Source organism: Mugil cephalus, chromosome 9 (genome assembly GCF_022458985.1).
Source record: "Mugil cephalus isolate CIBA_MC_2020 chromosome 9, CIBA_Mcephalus_1.1, whole genome shotgun sequence".
NCBI classification, from domain to species: domain Eukaryota; kingdom Metazoa; phylum Chordata; class Actinopteri; order Mugiliformes; family Mugilidae; genus Mugil; species Mugil cephalus.
The window spans coordinates 14458288-14478090 of record NC_061778.1 but is presented as its reverse complement, the minus strand read 5'-3'; the positions used below and the strand labels follow the sequence as shown (position 1 = coordinate 14478090).

The following is a 19803-nucleotide window of genomic DNA, read 5'->3' as shown; positions in this document are numbered from 1 at the left end:
ACTGCTGTGAGAAGGTCAAAGGGAAACTTATTCTCACCACCACCAATAGTCAGAACATGATGACATACAAGCTACAAAAATGTGATACTTCAAACTTCTAACAGACCTTTTCTTCAAAATGCCTTCAAAGTAGGCACTGGATAAGGGGTTTGTCTGACCCTTAAGGTCATCTTATACAATATATGGGTCAATAGTGATCGCCAGAGAAAAACCTCCCCAAAGCGATCAGTAAGGCAGCAACAGCAAGAAACAACTCTCTAAAAAAGGAAAAGACCTTGAGCAGAAAGCAACCCAGACTGTGGGGCCCATCTCTTTGAGGCCAGTTGGGTAAAAAGACAGAATTTTTTTACTTATTCATGTGGGCTGCACCTTTTGTACAAGTTCTTGTAATATCAGATACTGATGACTTAAATACTGCTACACATAATTCACCACTACAGAACTTACGTAGACCCTAACGCTGTAGCCTGACAGGCACCTTCCCAGAAATGTAACTACACGTCACGGCGACGCAGGCCGCAGGAGCTGTTCCTGCTTTTTTGCCCTCCAGAATAATAGGCAATGTAGACTTCAGCCCTATGCGGACCATGACGCCATAACCTGATGTGCACTTTGCCAGAAATGTAACTTTAGGGAGCAGGAAGTAGAAAGTGAAGCAGGAAGTAGAAACAAAAATGAATCTGAATGGCAACAAACAGCGCTGACTAGTGTTCGGGTGACGTTTTTACAGATTCAGGCAGACTGACCAGCGCGCAAGTGTAAATGGCTCGCATGGCAGCGTAGGCTACGTGCATAGGTTACACCATCCAGTCCAGCAGAGGCATAAATCGCATTTAAGAATGGCGAGTTAGCTAGTCTCTGTTGCGTCCACCGAGTATTTCTCTCACAACCGATTCATTCCCTGCCTTGGTCAGCTGCCTGTACCTAAAGATGAGGGTCAGGGGGTTTAAACTCAGCATAGCGTTGGCTGTTTGTTTTGAGATAACCTCTGTGACATTTACCAGAGCCTTTTTGCATTGACCGTGGTCTTTGACTGGGCTTTCTGAAGATTAAAACATCCAACCAGCGTCTCTGCTTGGTCAGTCCGAATCTTATCGTTTCTATTGCCAAGTAGATTTGTTGAGCTTTTTCCAACTCATCCCCTCTCATCAATGCAAAATGCATTATATGGGTCCACATGTCTTTTTTGGTCTCTTGTGACCTTTTTGGAATTATTGACTGTGCTTGAACAGAGGCGTCATCTGACTTCAGCACTCTACCATTCATTTGAATGTCACCTTGTACTGTTCCTCTCATGTTTTCTGTTTCCAAGCAAAGGCATACATTTGAATAACAATGTCTTTGGTACAAAGGTCAGTTTGAAATACAAATCTCAAGTGATTGCCGAAACAAATGAGTTTTTGTCTTGTTTTCCTTTCCAATGCAAATTTAAATATTTGGAATGGAACATTTAACTGCAATCAATATTAATGAACCAAACATTCTGTCTGTACTTTGATAAAAGAAGTGTGGTAATACAAATAGAAGTGTCTTAGGGAGATGCCATAATGCATTAACGTATCAGTATTACACAAAGCAGGAGAACAAGCTCATCATGTTCCTGATGAACAATAGTGGCTTGACATTTGTTTCATTCTCTTTTACACATATATAACAACAATAGTGTTGTAAGACATTATTCAGTTTCATTAAAGAATAACCATAAATGTTGCTCAGTTTGCTGAACCTGATCCTGTTCCTGCTAATCCGTCCGTCTCTTTGGTTTATGGCCACTTCCTGTTTCTGCCAAGCAGGTGATATAAAAGAGTATTTTAATAACATTTCTAGGAATTTAATTTCTAAGAACAGAATTCCACTTGCAGTTAATGATCAAACCCGTTTCACAGATGACTACAGAGCTTCTAGGATTACATGGCAAGATTTATTTTTCTCATTGGCTGAAACAACTAAGATTATTATCAGAATTTCTTGGCGCTGCTCCTCAATTTCTTTCTTTGGACATAGAAAGGTAATACGTCTGTATATATTTATTCATCCCTGTTATTACCTCATGTGATTTTGGTGCGGTACTTGTGCAACTCTTATTAGTTTGTCTTCATTAAGTTTGTATTCATGAATGTCATTATGTATATTCGTCCTCCTTACCACTTCAGCCCTCAGTTATCACACGTTTTTTTTTCTTCAACTTTTTGGTTAGCTACTTAAACCTTATACAACATGTAAATATATTTGTACCTTAACATACTTACATACTATATTTATATAGTTTATCTTGCCTCAAATGTTTTTTTTCTATTTTGCACTGTTGTCTCCTGCTGCTGTAACCGCGGAGATAAATACATTTTTATCTCATCTTATCTTGTCTTATCTATAATGAGGTTTAGACACTTAATGTGTGAATGACTTCTAAATCAAAATAATGCCGTTCATTATTTATTTTCATTTCTCAGTAACACTGATCAGCTGGTATAGGCATCAGCAGCCCCTGTGACCCTAATCAGAATAAGCGGCAATATAAGATGAGATGAGTAAAAACAAACAACAACAAAAAAATGTGTTCAGTTTGACCAATTTCTCCCATGTTTCTTGTGCACAGCTTTATTACTGGTAGGTTCTTCATGGCTCCAGGCTGCCTAAATTGCTGTGGTCTTCATGTTATCCTAGACTGATTACTATAAATGGTATAACCTTGTTATAATATTTCAATATGTTTCATACAGCTCCCCGAATGCACTGAAAGATAGATGAGAACGTAGTCACCACAAGTGCCTCAAGCTTTTGCACAGTACTGCAGAGTACCGCAAACAGAGTACAGTGCACTACCACAGAGTAAATAACATATAAACATAAAAACATCCTCCTCTCAGCTCTCCAGTGCACCAGCTGTTCTGCTCTGCCATTCGAAGGCTCTCTGAGGTAATGCCAGCCACTCGTTTATCTTTTTCACGTCGTCTTGGCATCTGCCATTTGTTCTCATTTACCAGCAGCTAATCCACTAGAACGACGAAGCCTTGAAAACTGGAGCAAATACACAGAGATCTACTGTCTTGTCTGTTTCTGTTTAGGTTAATTTCCTCTTCCTTGCCACACTCCATGCCACACCGTCATCGATTTCTGTTCGGGATACTGCATGTTGTTATGCTGCTGCTGGTTAAGTGAGTGCTCAAAACAACATGTTCCTCAAAAACAGACGGAAAAGCGGCTGCTTTCCAGGAAATCTCCCAACATCACAGGAGTATCAGTAAGATGCAAATTCAATGTTCCGTGGCTCTTTGAATAATAAATGAGCTAGGGTTCCAGTTTAACCAGTTGTTGCACCTCAGAAAGGGAACTTTACCAATACCACAATTAAAAGTGATGAAAAAATATTAGAGTGCCCAAGGCTGCAGATTTCCCTGCCTGTGCGGTCCCTCCCTTTACAAATACTGATCCAAAATGATGACTAATCCTTTTAAAAGGCTATTTTTATCTGTTTGAGTTTCATAGTATGAGGAGTAAAGATGCAAAAAATAGCAGAGGGAAGGTAATCACATTACATGGATGTTATTACATCTGAATGAAACTGGATGTCTGCAGCCCTCCACTGAGCATTAGGGTCTGCATGTCTTCAGAACCGTGGTCTAATTCCACTCTTTGCTTCAGCTAAAAGTTAAAAGCTGTGAGCACAGTCTAAAGCTGTGCCATGGGAGTAGCCTATTCGACAGGTTACAGTATTTGCATGAAAAACAAATCCCTTAATGGGTTACTGTTTACACAGTGGGCTTTATTAATTGTGTCCTATCTCTGAGTGCAAGGACACATTGGGCTTATGCTGCCAAATTCATTTAGAAGGAATTCACTAAAATCTGATAATGACTGTGAGCAGTATACTTCTAGTGGCAGGTCAGTCTGCCGTGTCCCATGCGCGTATGTGAGTTTAACAGGAACTGGGTGTATTTTTCTTATTCTTTCTCCGAGAATGATGGAGAGATAATCACACTTGCTTGCACTGGGTTACTGGAAATAATTTTGGGGGAAGGCTACAGCAAAGATCATCAAGTGCTCCTGAGTACCTGCTCTCTCCGAGGGGGGCTGGATGATGGGAGGCGTTTCCAGCATTAGCTGCGCGCTGCTCACGCTCACTGACAATTTCTCGCGCTCCCAGCTGTTGAGTGGAAGCGTCGGCCAGCGTCTGAGCGCAGTCTTGGTGGCGTCTGTGCCAGCATTGGCGAAACGTGGACAGAATCGTCTCGTGTGTTATAAAGTAACCACAGAAAAACGCGAAGGCGGGTCTGGAAGGAGCTGGAACGGACGATGCGTAACCGGAACCTCGCGCCTGCGGACGTGTGCGCTTTGGCACCAAGATGCACTGATGAGTCGAGGAACCTATGTTGGCAAAACAGCAAAGTGTAAGAGTGAACATGTTCCCACGAACTGGCTTCCCTAATGTAAATATACAAGTGTAAGCTGCAGCTGCAGAATAAGGTGTGGAAAGTCTTCTCGTTGTGCCCGTTTTGATCTCTGCCGACCGTGCCAATGCTGGGATGGCTTGTGGCTTTGTGCGTTGTGACCCTGGTGGTCTTAATCTGGCCCGGCTCCAAATATTTCGGTACCGACCGCCAGACGGATGCTTTGCTCCAGGGACTGGGGATTTCACAGCAGGCGGCGAAAGACAAAGCCGAGAGGTGCATCTCAGACCGTGAGGGGGGAGACGGTGCCCAGGCCGCCGGTGTGGATCCCTTAAGCGACGAGAAGGCACGCACCGTGGCACTGATATGCAAACCGTCCGCGCTGGCCAACTACCTCCTGAAGCACTGTAGGACTTTCAGTAATTACTCGCCGTGTGTCGGATGGACGTGGCGGGCCAGCGCTTTTCTCCAGAGCGTGTACGAGGCGTGCTGGCCGTACGAAAGCCCGGTTCAGTTTGTGCGGGACAACCTGCAGCTCAGCGACGATGGACTTGTGGCTCTGGACTGGGCAGTGCCATCCTACCAGAAACGACGCAGGACTTCAAGTCACTCGACCAGTCCGATCCTTCTCATCATCCCAAACTCTTTTGGGAAGATCACTAGAAATGTGTTAAAGGTAATCCGTGCGTTCTTGGCTTGTCTCGCAGACTCTAAAATTATCATAATAGTCAATAGGGAAATCCTGTTCATGCAGACACTAACCAACAACTCATAGAAAAGATAAAGACAATGAGCAAAGCCACAAAAAATGTGGACGTTTCTCTGTAGAGCTATTTCTTCCTCTGAACAAAGAGATACATTTCTGATATCTCACAGACTTGATAACCTATAAGTAGTCATTCCTTATTGTCTGCAGACAGGTACAGTTCTGAACATATACATATTTACAGAAAGGCTTTTACATCAGTTTCACATACAAAGGCCAATTTTGTTTTAATATGAGTCAACATGATGAAAATTACAGAAGCTGTGTGTCTTATTATTTATAAAAGAGTAGCAGATGGTTGCTTTTTAAAACTTAAAGCAACTGTTTTCATAGCCGAGACGAATCACACAAATATTATATTTGCACAAAGTATTACTCACGGTTGAATGAAAAGTGCTTCTGTAATCTAAAGGAGGCACAGGGAGATGTCAGTGACAAAGGTCATTTGGGCAGAAAGCCAATCACTTCAGCTCAGTCTCAGGAAAGAGCCTGGCAGTAACAAAAAAAAAGAAAGAAAAAGAGCAGATGCATGGGCAACACAGGTCTTTCAACCGCTCTTTCAATACTCTGATTGAGGTAATTGAGTCAGGGATTACAAAGCATCGCTTGACTTGTGAAGCTCGGGGAAGTGCAGCGCAGCTCTTCCTCTGCATGAATGCCTACTGGCTCTTTCACCATTCAGAGCGCCTGGCATCATGCTTCATTTGACACCGTTAGCTCTGTGTGCAGATCCGTCGCAGGCTTACTGTCAGCCCCATGTCGGAAATAACAACTCTGCGAGACTACCCGAACAAAAACCAAATGAGTTAGACATTATCTGGAGTGAAAAGCTTCTTGTCCTGTTGATCTGAAAAAAAAAAAAAAAAAAAAAGACAGCATAGAGGATGAGCGAAGAGAGGAGGTTATCAAAATAAAACAAAAATAGAATGAAGCTTTCTGATGCTGGAGAGATGAAATGCAACTGTTACACTCAGACGGATCTGTGCCTCTTTTTACGGAGAGGATTTGTGATGCTGTCAGCCCGGCTACGCCTGGGAGGCCTGGCAGCTGAGGCACCACAAGGGATATACACCAATTAAGATTTCTTCTGTCGCTGGTGAGACTCACTATGCGTAAACCAGTCACAGTCCGTGCAGGAGAGACAGATAAAAAGAGCTCACGTGTGCGCGCGCGTGCACATATATACATATCTTTATGTGCGACACAGGGCAGAAACGGCAAGGGAAATTCAGATTCTTTTTTTGGTATCTGCAGGATTGTGGTCCTCCCAGACTCCTTCTGTTTAACAAAGCCCATTTTAGAAATTTATGGATGAGGCATTTCCCTTTTAATTATTCATATTTTTATCCCAAATTTGTTGGAAATGGGTTCATCCCTAAACATGCCAGATTCATTCATTAAAGTGGCAATCTAGAGGGCCTCTGCTTTATTCTCTTTGGCAGCCCACGTGGGGATGGGTATGAGCAGTAATTGCAGGTGTGTTTTTTTGAACCCCACTTCCCGTTGAATCGAATAGTGCGGCCTGTGGGCGTCTTCGTCAGTCTTTCGGCAGGTTAACACCTGAGCCCGGCCTCCATAACAGTAGTATAATGCCATCAGCCTTTTCTCTGTTTGTTCAGCCGTAGTAATGTTTACTTGTCACTCGAGCAGACAGCACGCTGCTTCATACGCAGGTGGGTGGAACAGTGAATCTGTTGCATTAGTCCCGCCTGTCCTTTCTAGTTGACAGATGAGTGCTGGGGGATGGAACGAACGTCACAAACTCTGTGCGGCTTGTGATTCTTGCAGCGGGGTGTCACCACAGACTCCCAGTTCACAGCGTTATACGGTCTATTCAAGAACCTGGGTCACAGGCTCCGTCGCCGTCGTGATATTCTGCATGGTGATGCTCTTTTAATTCAGTAGTCTTTTCCAACAATTATCTCTTTTCTTCTCTGTGTTTCTATTTTCTTTATCTCCAGCAGTAACGCAGGAATGAAAAGAAAAAGAGACATATTGGGATTTACTGTTTGGCCTGCGGCGGAGATATCCTGGAGTCTTGTCATAGCCTTGGGGAACTTAATTTGCCAGGTCATAAAATACCCTGCCTTCAGACAGAGCTTGTGAGCTGGTGCTTATGACGTGGAAAAATTTCCACTTACAAGGTGAATACCACGGGAGCGGGCCTCTCATCGTGAACACGGTAAACAAAACCTAATTTGAAGGGAGCGGAGAGTATCCAGTATCTCGTAGCCTTTGGCAAGAAAGCAAAGGAGCATATTTTCCCCAAAGTGCCAAACTCTGCTCAGCTACTGCTCCTTAAATGAATTATCTCTCCTGGTCATCAGGAGAAGATGAAAATAGATTGCCATCAAGGCCTAATGTCAATCTATTTTCATCTTCAGCTTTAAAGAGGCGTTTATTTTTCTCAGAAGTGGTTTGTGTGGACTTGTAGGAGTGAGCACCGTGCTTCCTGTTTGAAGCCATATGTTGAGATGCCATAAATATTTCTGGAGGCAGCCACGGGGCCGTTGCAGCCACCTCGCCTCATATGATTTACACCCATCACATCTTCCTGACAAATAGACTTTGCCGTAATTTCCTGACCTAGTTTCAGTGAGTTCGGTGTTTTCTTCAGAATGTGTTCATTCCTTTAAATTGTGCTGTATGGTGGCTGTAACGACTTGGCCATTATGGGTAATTTACCTTTCCACAGTTAAATAGTTGTTGCTCAGATCATTTCTTTCCTCTTGAGTGCTGATAGAGCAACTTTTGACTTTACAGATTCCTCTCGGGAGGGAATAGCACTCGTACGGTGTAAGTGGGAAAGTGTTACCATTAACAGTCACGTGTATATGTATGAGGGATGCGATAATAGAAGAGAAGCAGGAGCATTCAGCCTTGGAAATGTCTACATCGTAAATGCACCCATCAGGCATAACATTATGACCACTGACAGGAGAAGTGAATAACATCAACCATCCTGTGATAATGCACTTGTCTGCGGGGGAAACCTTTGGACCTGGCATTCATGTGGATGTTACTTAGACATGTACCACCCACCTAGACTAGACCAGACACCCCATAGCAATGACACTCCTTGATGGCAGCAGAAGTCAGCACTAAAAAATATCCTGTTGCCAGACACCACAGGACACCCTCAGAAGACCCATGTCCATTTTCTAAATGGGTCACAATTGCTTCCGCACAAGGGAGACCTACACAATATAAGATGGTCATAATGTTATGCCTGATCCATGTAAATAGCACTACAAGCCCAACGAAACAAGCAAATGGGACATTAGTTTTGTGTTTTCTACCCCCTCGTTTCTTTGCACGTTTCCCAGTTTGTTGTCGACACCGTGTTTTTTGGGGTTGGCTGCTCGATTTAAAACAGAACGCTGAGTGTATTTACAAAGAGTTTCGAGGTTTAGCTTGAAGGTATTTGAATACAAATGCAGCTCCTAATTATGCTGCAAAATCTGGCGCGGGTGTGAATTGGACACTAGGGATGCAGAAATCTTCACACGCCAGGAGTGGAGCCTTATCCTACTTTTAATATTAATGCACTCAGGTCCCAGATTATTTCCCACAGTAACTATAGTATATAGGTACTAAATAAAAACACTACAGATAAGAATAAGAGATAAATAAATTATAAATACTTTGAACTACACACAAGGATTTCACAGCATTTCTGTCTATGACTCAGTGGAGATTTATACAACAGGTCAGTAACAGATTCATTTATCATCATGGACAGCAAACCCCAGTGTTGTGTTTTAAGACCGATGCAACAAACTTTTTCTTGTACACCAGGAGCTAGTTAAAAGAATTAGTGCATTTCAAGTCTTGATATTTTTAACTGTAGTCTTAATTTAAATTATTCATAGCTACTTTTTCCCTGTGATGTTTCCCATTTCTTAGACACTTTGTAAAGCTTCACAATACTGTGGCACTGTGTTTTTTTTTTTTTTGGTTCTCATCACTTGTCTCCTGTAGTGCAGCATGAAGGATGGAAGGAGAAAACAGAGGGGTTTCTGTCTCTGCTGTTTATCTGCTGCAATCTAAGAGGTCAAAGAAGAAGCGCTCTGTTCGGCCAGCTATATTTAGGGTTTATGCAAAACTGCCAACCAATTAACTGTAACAAGATCACTGCCATGGGATTCATTACCTAACAAGCCCAGAAACATTTCGTCTAGATTTTAATCATGAGTTTAAAAGTCATCAAATGTCTCGCTCAGTTCATCTGCAGAGCACAGAAATGAGCAGAGATTGCGGCGTAAGGATGCAGGATGCATTTAAACATCAAATCACTCCACTCGTAGTCACCTACTTCTAAAGTGATCACTGTCTGAGCAAGATATTGAAGTGAAAAGAGGACGGGGCTTTGTGGTGAGACGCCTTTATTCAAAAGCCGTCATTAATTTGGTAGCTTGCCTGGACACGGAGAAGCTGCTGACGTTTTAACACTAAAGAAATCACTCACATTGTTCTGTGTGATCTGAAGGGGATATTGCAGATCTTCCCTCCAGTATTGATGTATCTGTCAGAGGGCGCTGCCCAGTGTGTGCACCTCCTGCTGAAGGAATTTGTCACTCAGCTGACAGTTTATCATCTCTGGAAGAAAGCTGGTGTTAATTTTTTTTTCTGTTTTTTTTTTTTTTTTTTTTTGCTCTTTCTGCAACGAATCTCGAACAAAACCAAATGCGCACTGTCAGTGTCATGCATCAGTACAGATTTACCGCATGCAAGTGCATCTAAAACAGAGAGAGTTTTTGTTAGCCTGAAAAATAAACAGGGGTATAATTGTGAGTGGAGCACTGTTCTGAGGGAGTTTGGTCGCAAAAACAAAATCTGGCTTGATCGTGAGTCACTGCATGTCGAGTGAATTCTTACCAAGTTACAGGGGCGACGCTGCTACCTAACTTTCACTGAAGAATATAACTCAGGCCCATTCTTCCTTCTTTGTGTCTGTGTTACCGTTGGTGAGTTGCACCGTCTGATTTTAGTTTCATTAATGCCTCAGAGGGCACACATAAGCAGGACAGAGCAATTTCACACTCACTTCTCCCAGTTTAATCTCATCGTTCAGGCCCATCTCTCATTTTAAACTGTACGACGTCTGTTCGCGTGTCCCGGTATCTCTGGGAATTAAGCTGAACTCTGAGGTGATTCGTATTCCGATAAAAATGTTCCTTGCCTCCTCTCTTGTGCTCTCCTCTCGAATCACAATCATTTGCAGGGCGCTGGAACGACGTGAAGAGGCTAGTAAATGACTAAATGAATGATGCTTCATGATGCATATTAGCTCCACACAGCACTTTCCTGACACTGTCTAGTGACAAGTCTGGCAGAGAAAATCCTCTTGAAAAAACTGAGAGCGGCAAAAAAAAAGAAAGAAAGAAAGAAAGACTTCTGCAGCGTTTCTCAGCTGGTAAATATTTAACACGATGATTCTTCCACTCGCTCTGCAGTCTAGTGGGATGTTTGCAAATTTAAAACTGCGTATAACTCATTTCAAGTCGGACCCAAACATACGAGCGCATTCTTCTTGCGTGTTGAAATGAGGCACCCGTCACCTTGAAAATTAAGAATGAGGGCAAATCTCCTCCTTGTGTTTCCAGCCTCTGTGATGGCTAATTAACTCTAGTAATAATATTCTGTAGAGAGAAGACTGGGGTAATCTCTCATTTGCACTATCTTGCTACAGTGAGAGCTTTTCTGTGTAATTTATTCATTTACTTATCATCTCCGGCAGCTTTTCCAGACTCAAATTACATTTTATATTTCCCAGTTTTGAACATGAGTTTTACAATTCTTTGCAATCCTTTTTATGTCTTACTTACATTATTTGCTATTACGAGCATGAGGCTAGTCATTTTTTACAGATGCGCCAGAAGAACTATTAGATTTAGAGAACTAGCTCCAAAAGACAAAATAAGACAACAAACAGCGTGTTATTTCAAAGATGAAACAGCTCTTTGGTGACCAAAAGAGCATTATTACTGATGCCTTCTGCACTAAGTGTGTTTATTTTCCATACGGTAGTTCATAAACTTTAAAAATCTGCTATTCTCCTATGTCTTTCATAACATTGAAACCACAGTAAAGTGTTTTATTATGCCAAGCTAAATTTCTATTTGTAAAAGTACAGTAAATTGACTTAACAACAAAATAGGAAATAGGGGAGTGCATAACTTATGCAGTTTTGTCAGTCATTGAGCAATAACAAAGTAGTGAGTGGTAAGTAATGACATTTTTCATTTCAGTGCTGCTGACTGAAAGGGAACACTTTCCAGAGCCATGAGATCACAGGTTTCCATACTGTAGCTCTTTCAGCTCTCCTCTGCCAATTTTGCTCTCAGCCTAGTTCAAGGACAGACACATTGTGCGGGCTTAGTCTTCCTGGTTCAGACTAACTAGACTGTGGGACCATCTATGAATATCATCTCAGGAAAGGGCATATTGTGGGGCCGTTACGAAGGTTCCCACAGAGGCTGAGAAATGCCTTAAATCCTTGGACGTCATCAACCTGGCTCATCACAGCACATTGCTGCAGCTGGGATGAGTTTCCATCCGTGTTCCTACAAAAACAAGCAAGTAGACACTTGTGAGTGGAGAAGCGGATGGCAACGATCACAAAGAATGCTTTGTTGCGTTACTGTTTTATTTTTTTAGGCTACATTGCAACAGCACAGATCGCATATTGTGACTCAGATGAGACAATTCTGTTTTGATCAGAAGTAGATAAAAGCACACGAGAACCCAGCACCAATTGATATGGTATGACAAAATGTCTACTGTGTTCTTTCACAGGGGTGCTGCACATGGTGCTGACAGCCTATTCTGTAGTGTTGCACTTTAAACGTGGTTAGGAGCAACACTTCATCCCCTAATTTTACTGCTTTCTCACTAACCCCATCTTTTTTGGTCATTTCTTTTTCCATACAATAAAACTTGTATGCATGTCCAGGTAGTACGGCTGTGAAGTCATTTAGTGGAACAAGATGTTCTAAAAGGAGGCATTGTTTAACTTTGTGGTATTATCACCAAGAGACCAGGCGGCTCTAACCCAAGCATGTGGCCTATTCGGTAAGACACCGAGAGGATTGCTTCGTTTCAGCACAGCATAGTCAAACAACACTGAACCTTTTTACGCCCTCATATTTTTTCACTCTTTCAGACACATGGGCATTGTTTTTTTTATTGATTTCTACTTCCTCTCTGTGCAGTTGTGTGAGACCGCGCTGTCCCATGGCTACCTTCCAGCAGTTTTCAACCGGCGCAGCCACAACGGCACCCCCCTTACCACCCTCAAACTGCAGCAGTTCGGTGACCCCGCGGATCTGCGCGAGGCCGTGCGCTACATTCGCTACCGGCAGCCCGCAGGACGACTGTACGCAGTGAGCGAGAGCTCAGGATCGGGCCTTCTGCTCTCTTACCTGGGGGAGTGCGGGTCCTCGAGTTACGTGACCGCGGCCGTCTGCCTCTCACCCGTGTTCCGCTGCCAGAGCTGGTTTGAGAATGGGCTGTGTTGGCCCCTGCAGTGGGCGTTGGTCCTGTACCAGAAGATATGTCTCAGCAGGTATGGAAGGAGAAGAACATGATGCATGATACAGTTAGTTATTAAGGGTGTGATTGGGAGAATATAGTATAAAAAAAAATAAATAAATAGAAACTACTCATCACTGCAGCAAAAGAGTTAGCCGTCGGAGGATAAAGCAGAAGTTGTAAATATGTCAGCCATTGTGCCAATTGGCAAAACACAGAGTGCACCTGAAATGTCAGCCAAAACCCCGCCATGCCCAAGTACAACGAATAGTTCAAAGTAAACAAGAAGTCTAGCTTGATCATCTGGCTGCTCATGCTTCTTGTCACATCTGATATCTTTTTAATTAATTTACATTACCTCGTTCCCAGATGTCAGCAGTTGACATAAGTATTCAATAACAGGAACAAATGTCCAGAACTAGGAAATAATGTTGTATGAAAGTAGAATATTAATTTAAATGTGCTTAACATCCTACAGAGATTATATTTTGATTGGTGTACATTAGATTTCTAGACCCAGATAAGCAAACTGTACATAGAAAGTATTTTTTTGGAAACATGCCACAGTAGTTAAAGTAAGATGGAAAGATAGAAAGAGATAAATGTGTAGTTAGAGAAAATTGCCTCATGTGGCTGTTGCTTTTATGACTTTATATATTTTCTATGAGGCAAAAGGGAAACGCTGTAAAAAATGGGCACGTAAGACAAACAGATGCAGGCACTCAGAAACCATTTATTGGGAGAGCCCAGACAATTAGGGAAACAATCAATCCACTGTAGCAACAGGTCGCCTGCTCGTTGCCAAGCCATTGATTATGAGAGACATCGTGACCCACGTACAGTTCCTCAAATAAAGGCCGTTAAGGAATATGAGAGCCATGCAGCTTTACAAAATGGATTTACTGTTTACTTGTCTCTCTTTATGTGTGTCTGTGCGTGTGTATTTCCTGTTTTGTGCATGTGTGTGCACAGGTATAGGACAGCGCTTGGTGAGACGATACACACAGACACTCTGTTTTCTAGCTGTTCCCTGCGTGGCCTTGAGGAGGCGCTTTTCTGTCAGGCTGGACACGCGGGCTCCACACCCGTAGCGCCAGCTGGGACCACCAGTGGCAGCAACTGTCCGTGCGCCTGGGACGCTTACTGGGAGCGTAACGAACCCTTGCGAGATGTGGATGAGGTGGCTATTCCCGTTCTGAGCGTGTGCGCTCAGGACGACCCCGTGCGCGGCGACACCCAATCCACGGTACCCTTGGAACTATTTGAGACGAACCCTCATTTTTTCCTCCTCCTAACTGACCGTGGAGGCCACTGTGGTTTCTCCACCCAGTCCGGGGGCAGCGCTGCCGGTGCGCTGGGCGCAGCCGGCTCTGCGGCTGCACCCAGCGGTGAGATGGAGAGTCGTGGGACCAACTGGAGCCACCAAGCTCTGCTGGAATTCTTCAGGGCAACCACAGACTTCTTCAATGCGGAGGAGAGATCAAAGCAGCTCGCGGCGAGGAGGAGGGGGCTGGGAGGAGTTGTAGGAGGAAGGGTTTTCCGCAACCGCAGTGTCAGTACATGTAAGCGTGTGCCAGCGTGTTCCCATAATATCCACGCCATTTTCAATTGGCAGCGGTCCTATACGCGATGAGGGAGCTTATAGGGATGTTAAAGGTACAGCGTGGAGTTTATTCACCGGGACACACCTGAGGTTTCATTAAAGTGACAACATGAAACAAATCAGATTCATTTTTCAAACCTGCACCGTTTATGTCCATATTTACTAAAAAAAAAAAAAAAAAAAAAGTAGATTTCTTATCCCCTGACTTTCACTTGTGCATTACGGTGTTTTTGATGCATTACAACAAACTTGTCTTATGCTTTAGTGGTATAGGTGCATTGTGCTACCTACATGCACGAGTTCATGCATGTATGTCATCATGTGCCTGGACAGTACAAACACAATAATACAGGACTGACTCACAGCACTACTTTGAGTCAAAAACACTGGAACTTTCCGATATGTTTTGGGTTTTGGATGTGATGCAGTGACACTCCAGTGTAAGTGTTACCATGACTAGTAAAAATTTCTGGGGAGAAAGTGTCTGTTATTCTGAAACCAATCAACCACTAAGATCGAAGAAGAGTGACAGGCCCCGGGCTTGCATACAGCTGTTATGGTTAATAGGTGAAAAGTTGACACTAAACTCTTAATATGGACGTCTGTATATTTTTTACCAGTGCCAGCTTTCACAGTTTTATGAACACACACAATACATTTACTGATTCACTTCCTTCTCCTTACATTTCACAAAATTTGCCACATTTCCTAACCACATTTGTTCAGTTTGCAAGCAACAGTGACACTGTCATTTGGGATATTTGAGACCTTGACACTTCTTGTATCATACTGTTATTTTTTTTTTTTTTTTTTTTTAAAAACAACATTATATTTATTGGGGAGTAGCCGTTGTATCTTTTGGGTGTAGAAATAAAAAAAATAAATAAAATCCAGCCAAATCTTGAATTAATTTGAGCTAAAGATTCTCTTATGTGCAGGGAAATGTCACTACACAGATGCGAATTGTGTCGGGGCACTTATATGTGTTATCCTGCCAGCTTATAGAGGAAAGTCATGCGTTTATGATATTTTAATGAACTACACGGCATGGCCAGAAGCACTTTGTGAGTTTTCTGGTCTCATCAGTTAAAATCTGCACTCTGCAAGTTTTTTTCCCTGGATGTGCAGACGATGATGTCCCTAGTTACACACCGAAAACACAGAGATGGAGAAAAAAAAAGACTTCTTGTTTGAAACATTTTTCTCATGTTGTGCTATTTGGGTTGATTGAACATCAACCAAATAAATTATTCTGTTGTTTAACAAAACATTCCACATTTTAAATGTGTTATATTAAAAGTGTAGTAGAACATTTTATGGCAGATATTTTGCCAAAGGTGTATTTGATCCTTCTCTTTACTCAACTCTTACTCACTTTACTGACAATATCTACAAGTCAGAGACATTTTATCCATTTACACTTTTTGACAGCTTTAGTTACAGATTCGGATCAATAATAAAAACATAATGGGAGTGGGAGTGTAGTTGATCCTGGGGTAGAATTTACCATTTACGTTGGTAGTTTTTAAATTGGTTTAACCTTTACCGATGTGATGAACACATTAATACCTCACTAAAAAACATCTGACACATCAAAATCTGCTCCCACGCATGTCACCCATACCATCATCTTTGGTGATTTTGTTCTTCTGATGGCAGTGAGCTTTTTTTCTGTGAATGGGTCTGCACGCTTCACAGCGACATTTTGACGCATACACCGATACAGCAGCACCAACTTTGATTAATAATATAACCTTCATTATTGAAAAGAGGCAGAAAAGCGCTACGAATCAAACAAAACTCTTAAAAAAAAAAATAAAGACTAAAGGACCCAAATCAAGGAGCTGCAGATTCGCACTTGATTAGTTTTATCACAGGACCTTTGTGTTAGGTTTAACAGTGCATGTAATTTGTGGTGTCGTTTTTACTTTACAAATTACCGACATTACAAATTACTGGAGGTCCCCAGGTTGTCACTTCAAGACCAAGCGTTTTGTGTCAACACAACTTCCCATGTCATATACACAAGCTCACAAATGCGGTTTGAATGCAGTGTAAGATGTTTTTCGTTGCAACGAAAGAGTGAGTAGAATGTTACACTCCAGTAATGGGCTTGTTTTCACTTGCAGATTACCCCTGGCAAAAGACCTATTCGCACAGGACCAGTTTTCCAAAGAAAACTCTCCACAGTGAGAATTACAATACGTTAACTCGTGTCACAACTCGACTTGAAATGAATTGCAATTAGCAATTCAGTGCACCAGTGTACCTGACACGATTGGCGTTCAAGAGATAATATCATCTGTAAATTGTGAGATTGTCTCTGCAAGGCAATCGAAGTCACAAAAGGGTTTGGGAAGCTGAAGAGCAGATAATGTAATGTAAGGAATGCCATATGGCTGCAAGCGCTGCCAACATTTTCAAATACAAAGAATAACACCATATGACCAACTCATCAAATTTACCAAATCACTAAAAATGAAGCTTACACATTTATGAATACGTCCAGTTTGAAGGTTAGTTATACCACAAGAGGGCGGAGTTCATGTGGAGCCTTTTTTATGAAACAATAATCTGTGAAAAACAGCACATCTTGTTCTCTACATCCCTGTGTAATATGTCCTGAAAACATCCAGTATGTTATTCTTTCACGACCAGTCACTAACATAAGAGTTTATCTTGTTCTATGTTAGAGTCTATGCTTTTATCAAACCCCCTGTCAGTCAGTTCCCACAGACACTCCCGGCCATAGCACAGTTCCATGCAGAGAGAGAGCGAGTGTGTGTGTGTGTGTGTGTGTGTGTGTGTGTGTGTGTGTGTATGTGTGACATTGACTGTGTTTATCCGCCCACTGAGCCTCATCCACTCAGACAGTTGGAACACAGCAGTGTACACACAGACACACACGAAATGTGTGCCCGCAGACACAGTGTCAACACGCACCCTCGCTGTCACACACAAACAGAGACTCACACACACGTAGAGTTACCCGCATGCACACAACACATGCAAACAAGCTGTGACATACAGGGTATTCTTATGCATGCTCATTAGCCACAGGAACATGCACGTTCACATGATGTAAAAAAAAAAAAAAAAAAAAAAAGGTACACACAGTGCATGGCCCCAATATTAAAATAGACAATGCTTCTATGAAAGTGGTCTGAATTTCAGTAGGCAGCGTTGCAATCACTGTCATTGAGAGTGTGTTTAGCTGTAAATCATCAAGTAATTGTCGGGTTTGTAGCAGCGGAGGAAGGGGCAGATGTTTATTATCGCCTCCACTCCAGACAGGGTCAAACTAACATCAGTTAGTCTTGAGTTAATCCATTTAATCGCCTCTCTCCATCTCCAAGAACTAGAACCTTTCAAAACAAGAGACTACAGTTCATCTTCTCGGTGCAGCACAGACCTGAAATCCTGTAGCAGCAAAATGCAAATTCATCTTTTAAGTGACCGTGTACATTAATGCTTTTTCAGTGGTTTTGTTTGCATCAGTTATTTATTTGTATTAATCCATTATGGTGCAGTTTTACAAAGCATTTTTAAACATTAAATGTCAGTGCCTAATGCTTACTGTATTGTTAACAAGTAAAATTTATTCTGATCATTGTCGCCTTTATCGCTGGTGTCTTAAATATTGTCCCTTTTCTTCATAATGGTCATACAAACACATCAGTGATACTAGTTTAAGTGCAATTTGTGCAGAAAGTGTCAAATGATTGCTTTTTGAACTCCAGACGTTCCTTTTATAGCCCGCCTTGTCTAGACAATTTACTTAAGACTTGATGTTAAAATGATCACGCTAAAGAGTAACCTCTGATTAGAAAACCAAATCTGTGCTGCCTCGGTTCTGGGAAAAAAAAGGGCAAAACTGAAAGGGGTGCTGTGTGAAAAACGGGGGGCCTCGCTTCATACAACCTTTTATTTATAATTTATGACTGAAAGCAGACACGATTTCCTCGTAATAAACGAAGGATTTTATTGGCCTCCAGAAAATTAAGCCATTACAATTGAATTGCCCTTTCCCACTTTGCTTGTTCAATTTGGGCCCAATAGTCTGCGTGATTCTAGGAGGATTGAATTAAAGTGATTGATATTTAATTAACAAAGTACCTGACATTCTCATTGCTTTGATTATACTAAATCATAGTTGAGGCACATGCACACTTAGGGATTTGCTGAAGTGGGACATCTAGGAAAACACGTAGTATCATCTCTCAAATGCACACTTTTTCCTGGTTACAGCCAGCAATAAAAGAGAATAAATAAAAGCAATCCTTTGAGACATTCTGCACTTTGTCTGTGTGCAGAGGCAGACTTTAAAATACTTTCCACAGAGCAGCAGGGGAGGAGGTCACTGAGGGCACTGATTGATCTGGACACTGTTATTCAGACATGACAGTACAAGAGCTTTCAGGATGTCAAGCACTTTTCCAAGAGAATTATTAAGCATAAAAGCAACCAGACAAAGTGGTAAATTTGGGCTTTTAGAGCGACACAACTCCCACTGACTGATACATGTAATAACCAAGAATACAGCAGCTTAACAACTAGGTGAAGAGCAAGTGCTCAGTGGGTTTATCACCCGAATTAAACTGCATGGTAAATGTGAGCGAGAACATTATTTCAAATTGTGAAACTGTGTAATTTGCTGGTTTCCAGTACAGTGCAAATAGCAACAGACATTGTGTTGTCACGTTGTCTGGACTTTTTACTTTTTGACTTTCCACATCATGTGCTCTTACCCTGTACTGTTGCTGTTATCTTTCCGTGACCACCCATTTTTCATCAGAATTCACCTTAAAAGAAATAGGTCTGTTTGGTTTGTTTTGTTTGTTTGTTTTATAGAAAGTGAAGAGAAGACTGTGCTCAAGTGATTTTCTCATTTGTGGCCATTGACCACTAGTGGTCCTCCCAGACATTAACCCTAACTAAAAAAAATAAATAAATTGCTTTTGTGTGGACAGAGCTTCTAGCTTCTAGCGACAATTCACCCACTTTCTTTTTAGATCAACCCTGTACACTATTGGTTAGCACCAAGAAACATCTCTTGACGCCATCACTGCTTTCCATTCAAGAACAAAACCACCCAGAAAGCTCTACAAGACCGTGATCAGCGTGGTCTCGGAATTTAGTCGTGGGAGTGTCCTTGTGGTAGACGTTCAGGGAAGTCTATTTGCGTCATATTTCAGTCAACTGTATCAGTCCCTCCCGTTGGTCATCACCTACAATCAGCATGGCCTCTAAACTCAGATTAGTTCAACTCTGTGCCCCAGCCCACTCTGCATCACCACAGGGCTTTTTGCCTTTCATCGCTACAACTGGCTGAATTTCATTAACATTCTACGGTTTCTTGTCTCCACATCCCTGCTTTACTCAACTCCATGGTATGTATGTAGGAAGTGGCTGGGTTCCAGTCACGAAACAGTCACCCGGGAACCCGAGAAAAGTATTTTACACTTGGCTTTTCATAGAGATTTTTTTTTAAAAAATGACATAGAACAGCAAGT

At 42.1% G+C, this 19803-nt stretch overlaps 1 protein-coding gene across 1 annotated transcript; it reads left to right on the top strand.

Moving 5' to 3' along the window:
* Nucleotides 1-3835: 3835 nt before the first annotated feature.
* Nucleotides 3836-17905, top strand: abhd15a (abhydrolase domain containing 15a). The gene is made up of 3 exons (XM_047594934.1): nucleotides 3836-5064; nucleotides 12369-12721; nucleotides 13660-17905. Exons 1-3 carry the CDS (start codon nucleotides 4516-4518, stop codon nucleotides 14318-14320), a joined length of 1563 nt encoding a protein of 520 aa, XP_047450890.1. The 5' UTR covers nucleotides 3836-4515; the 3' UTR covers nucleotides 14321-17905.
* Nucleotides 17906-19803: the final 1898 nt, after the last annotated feature.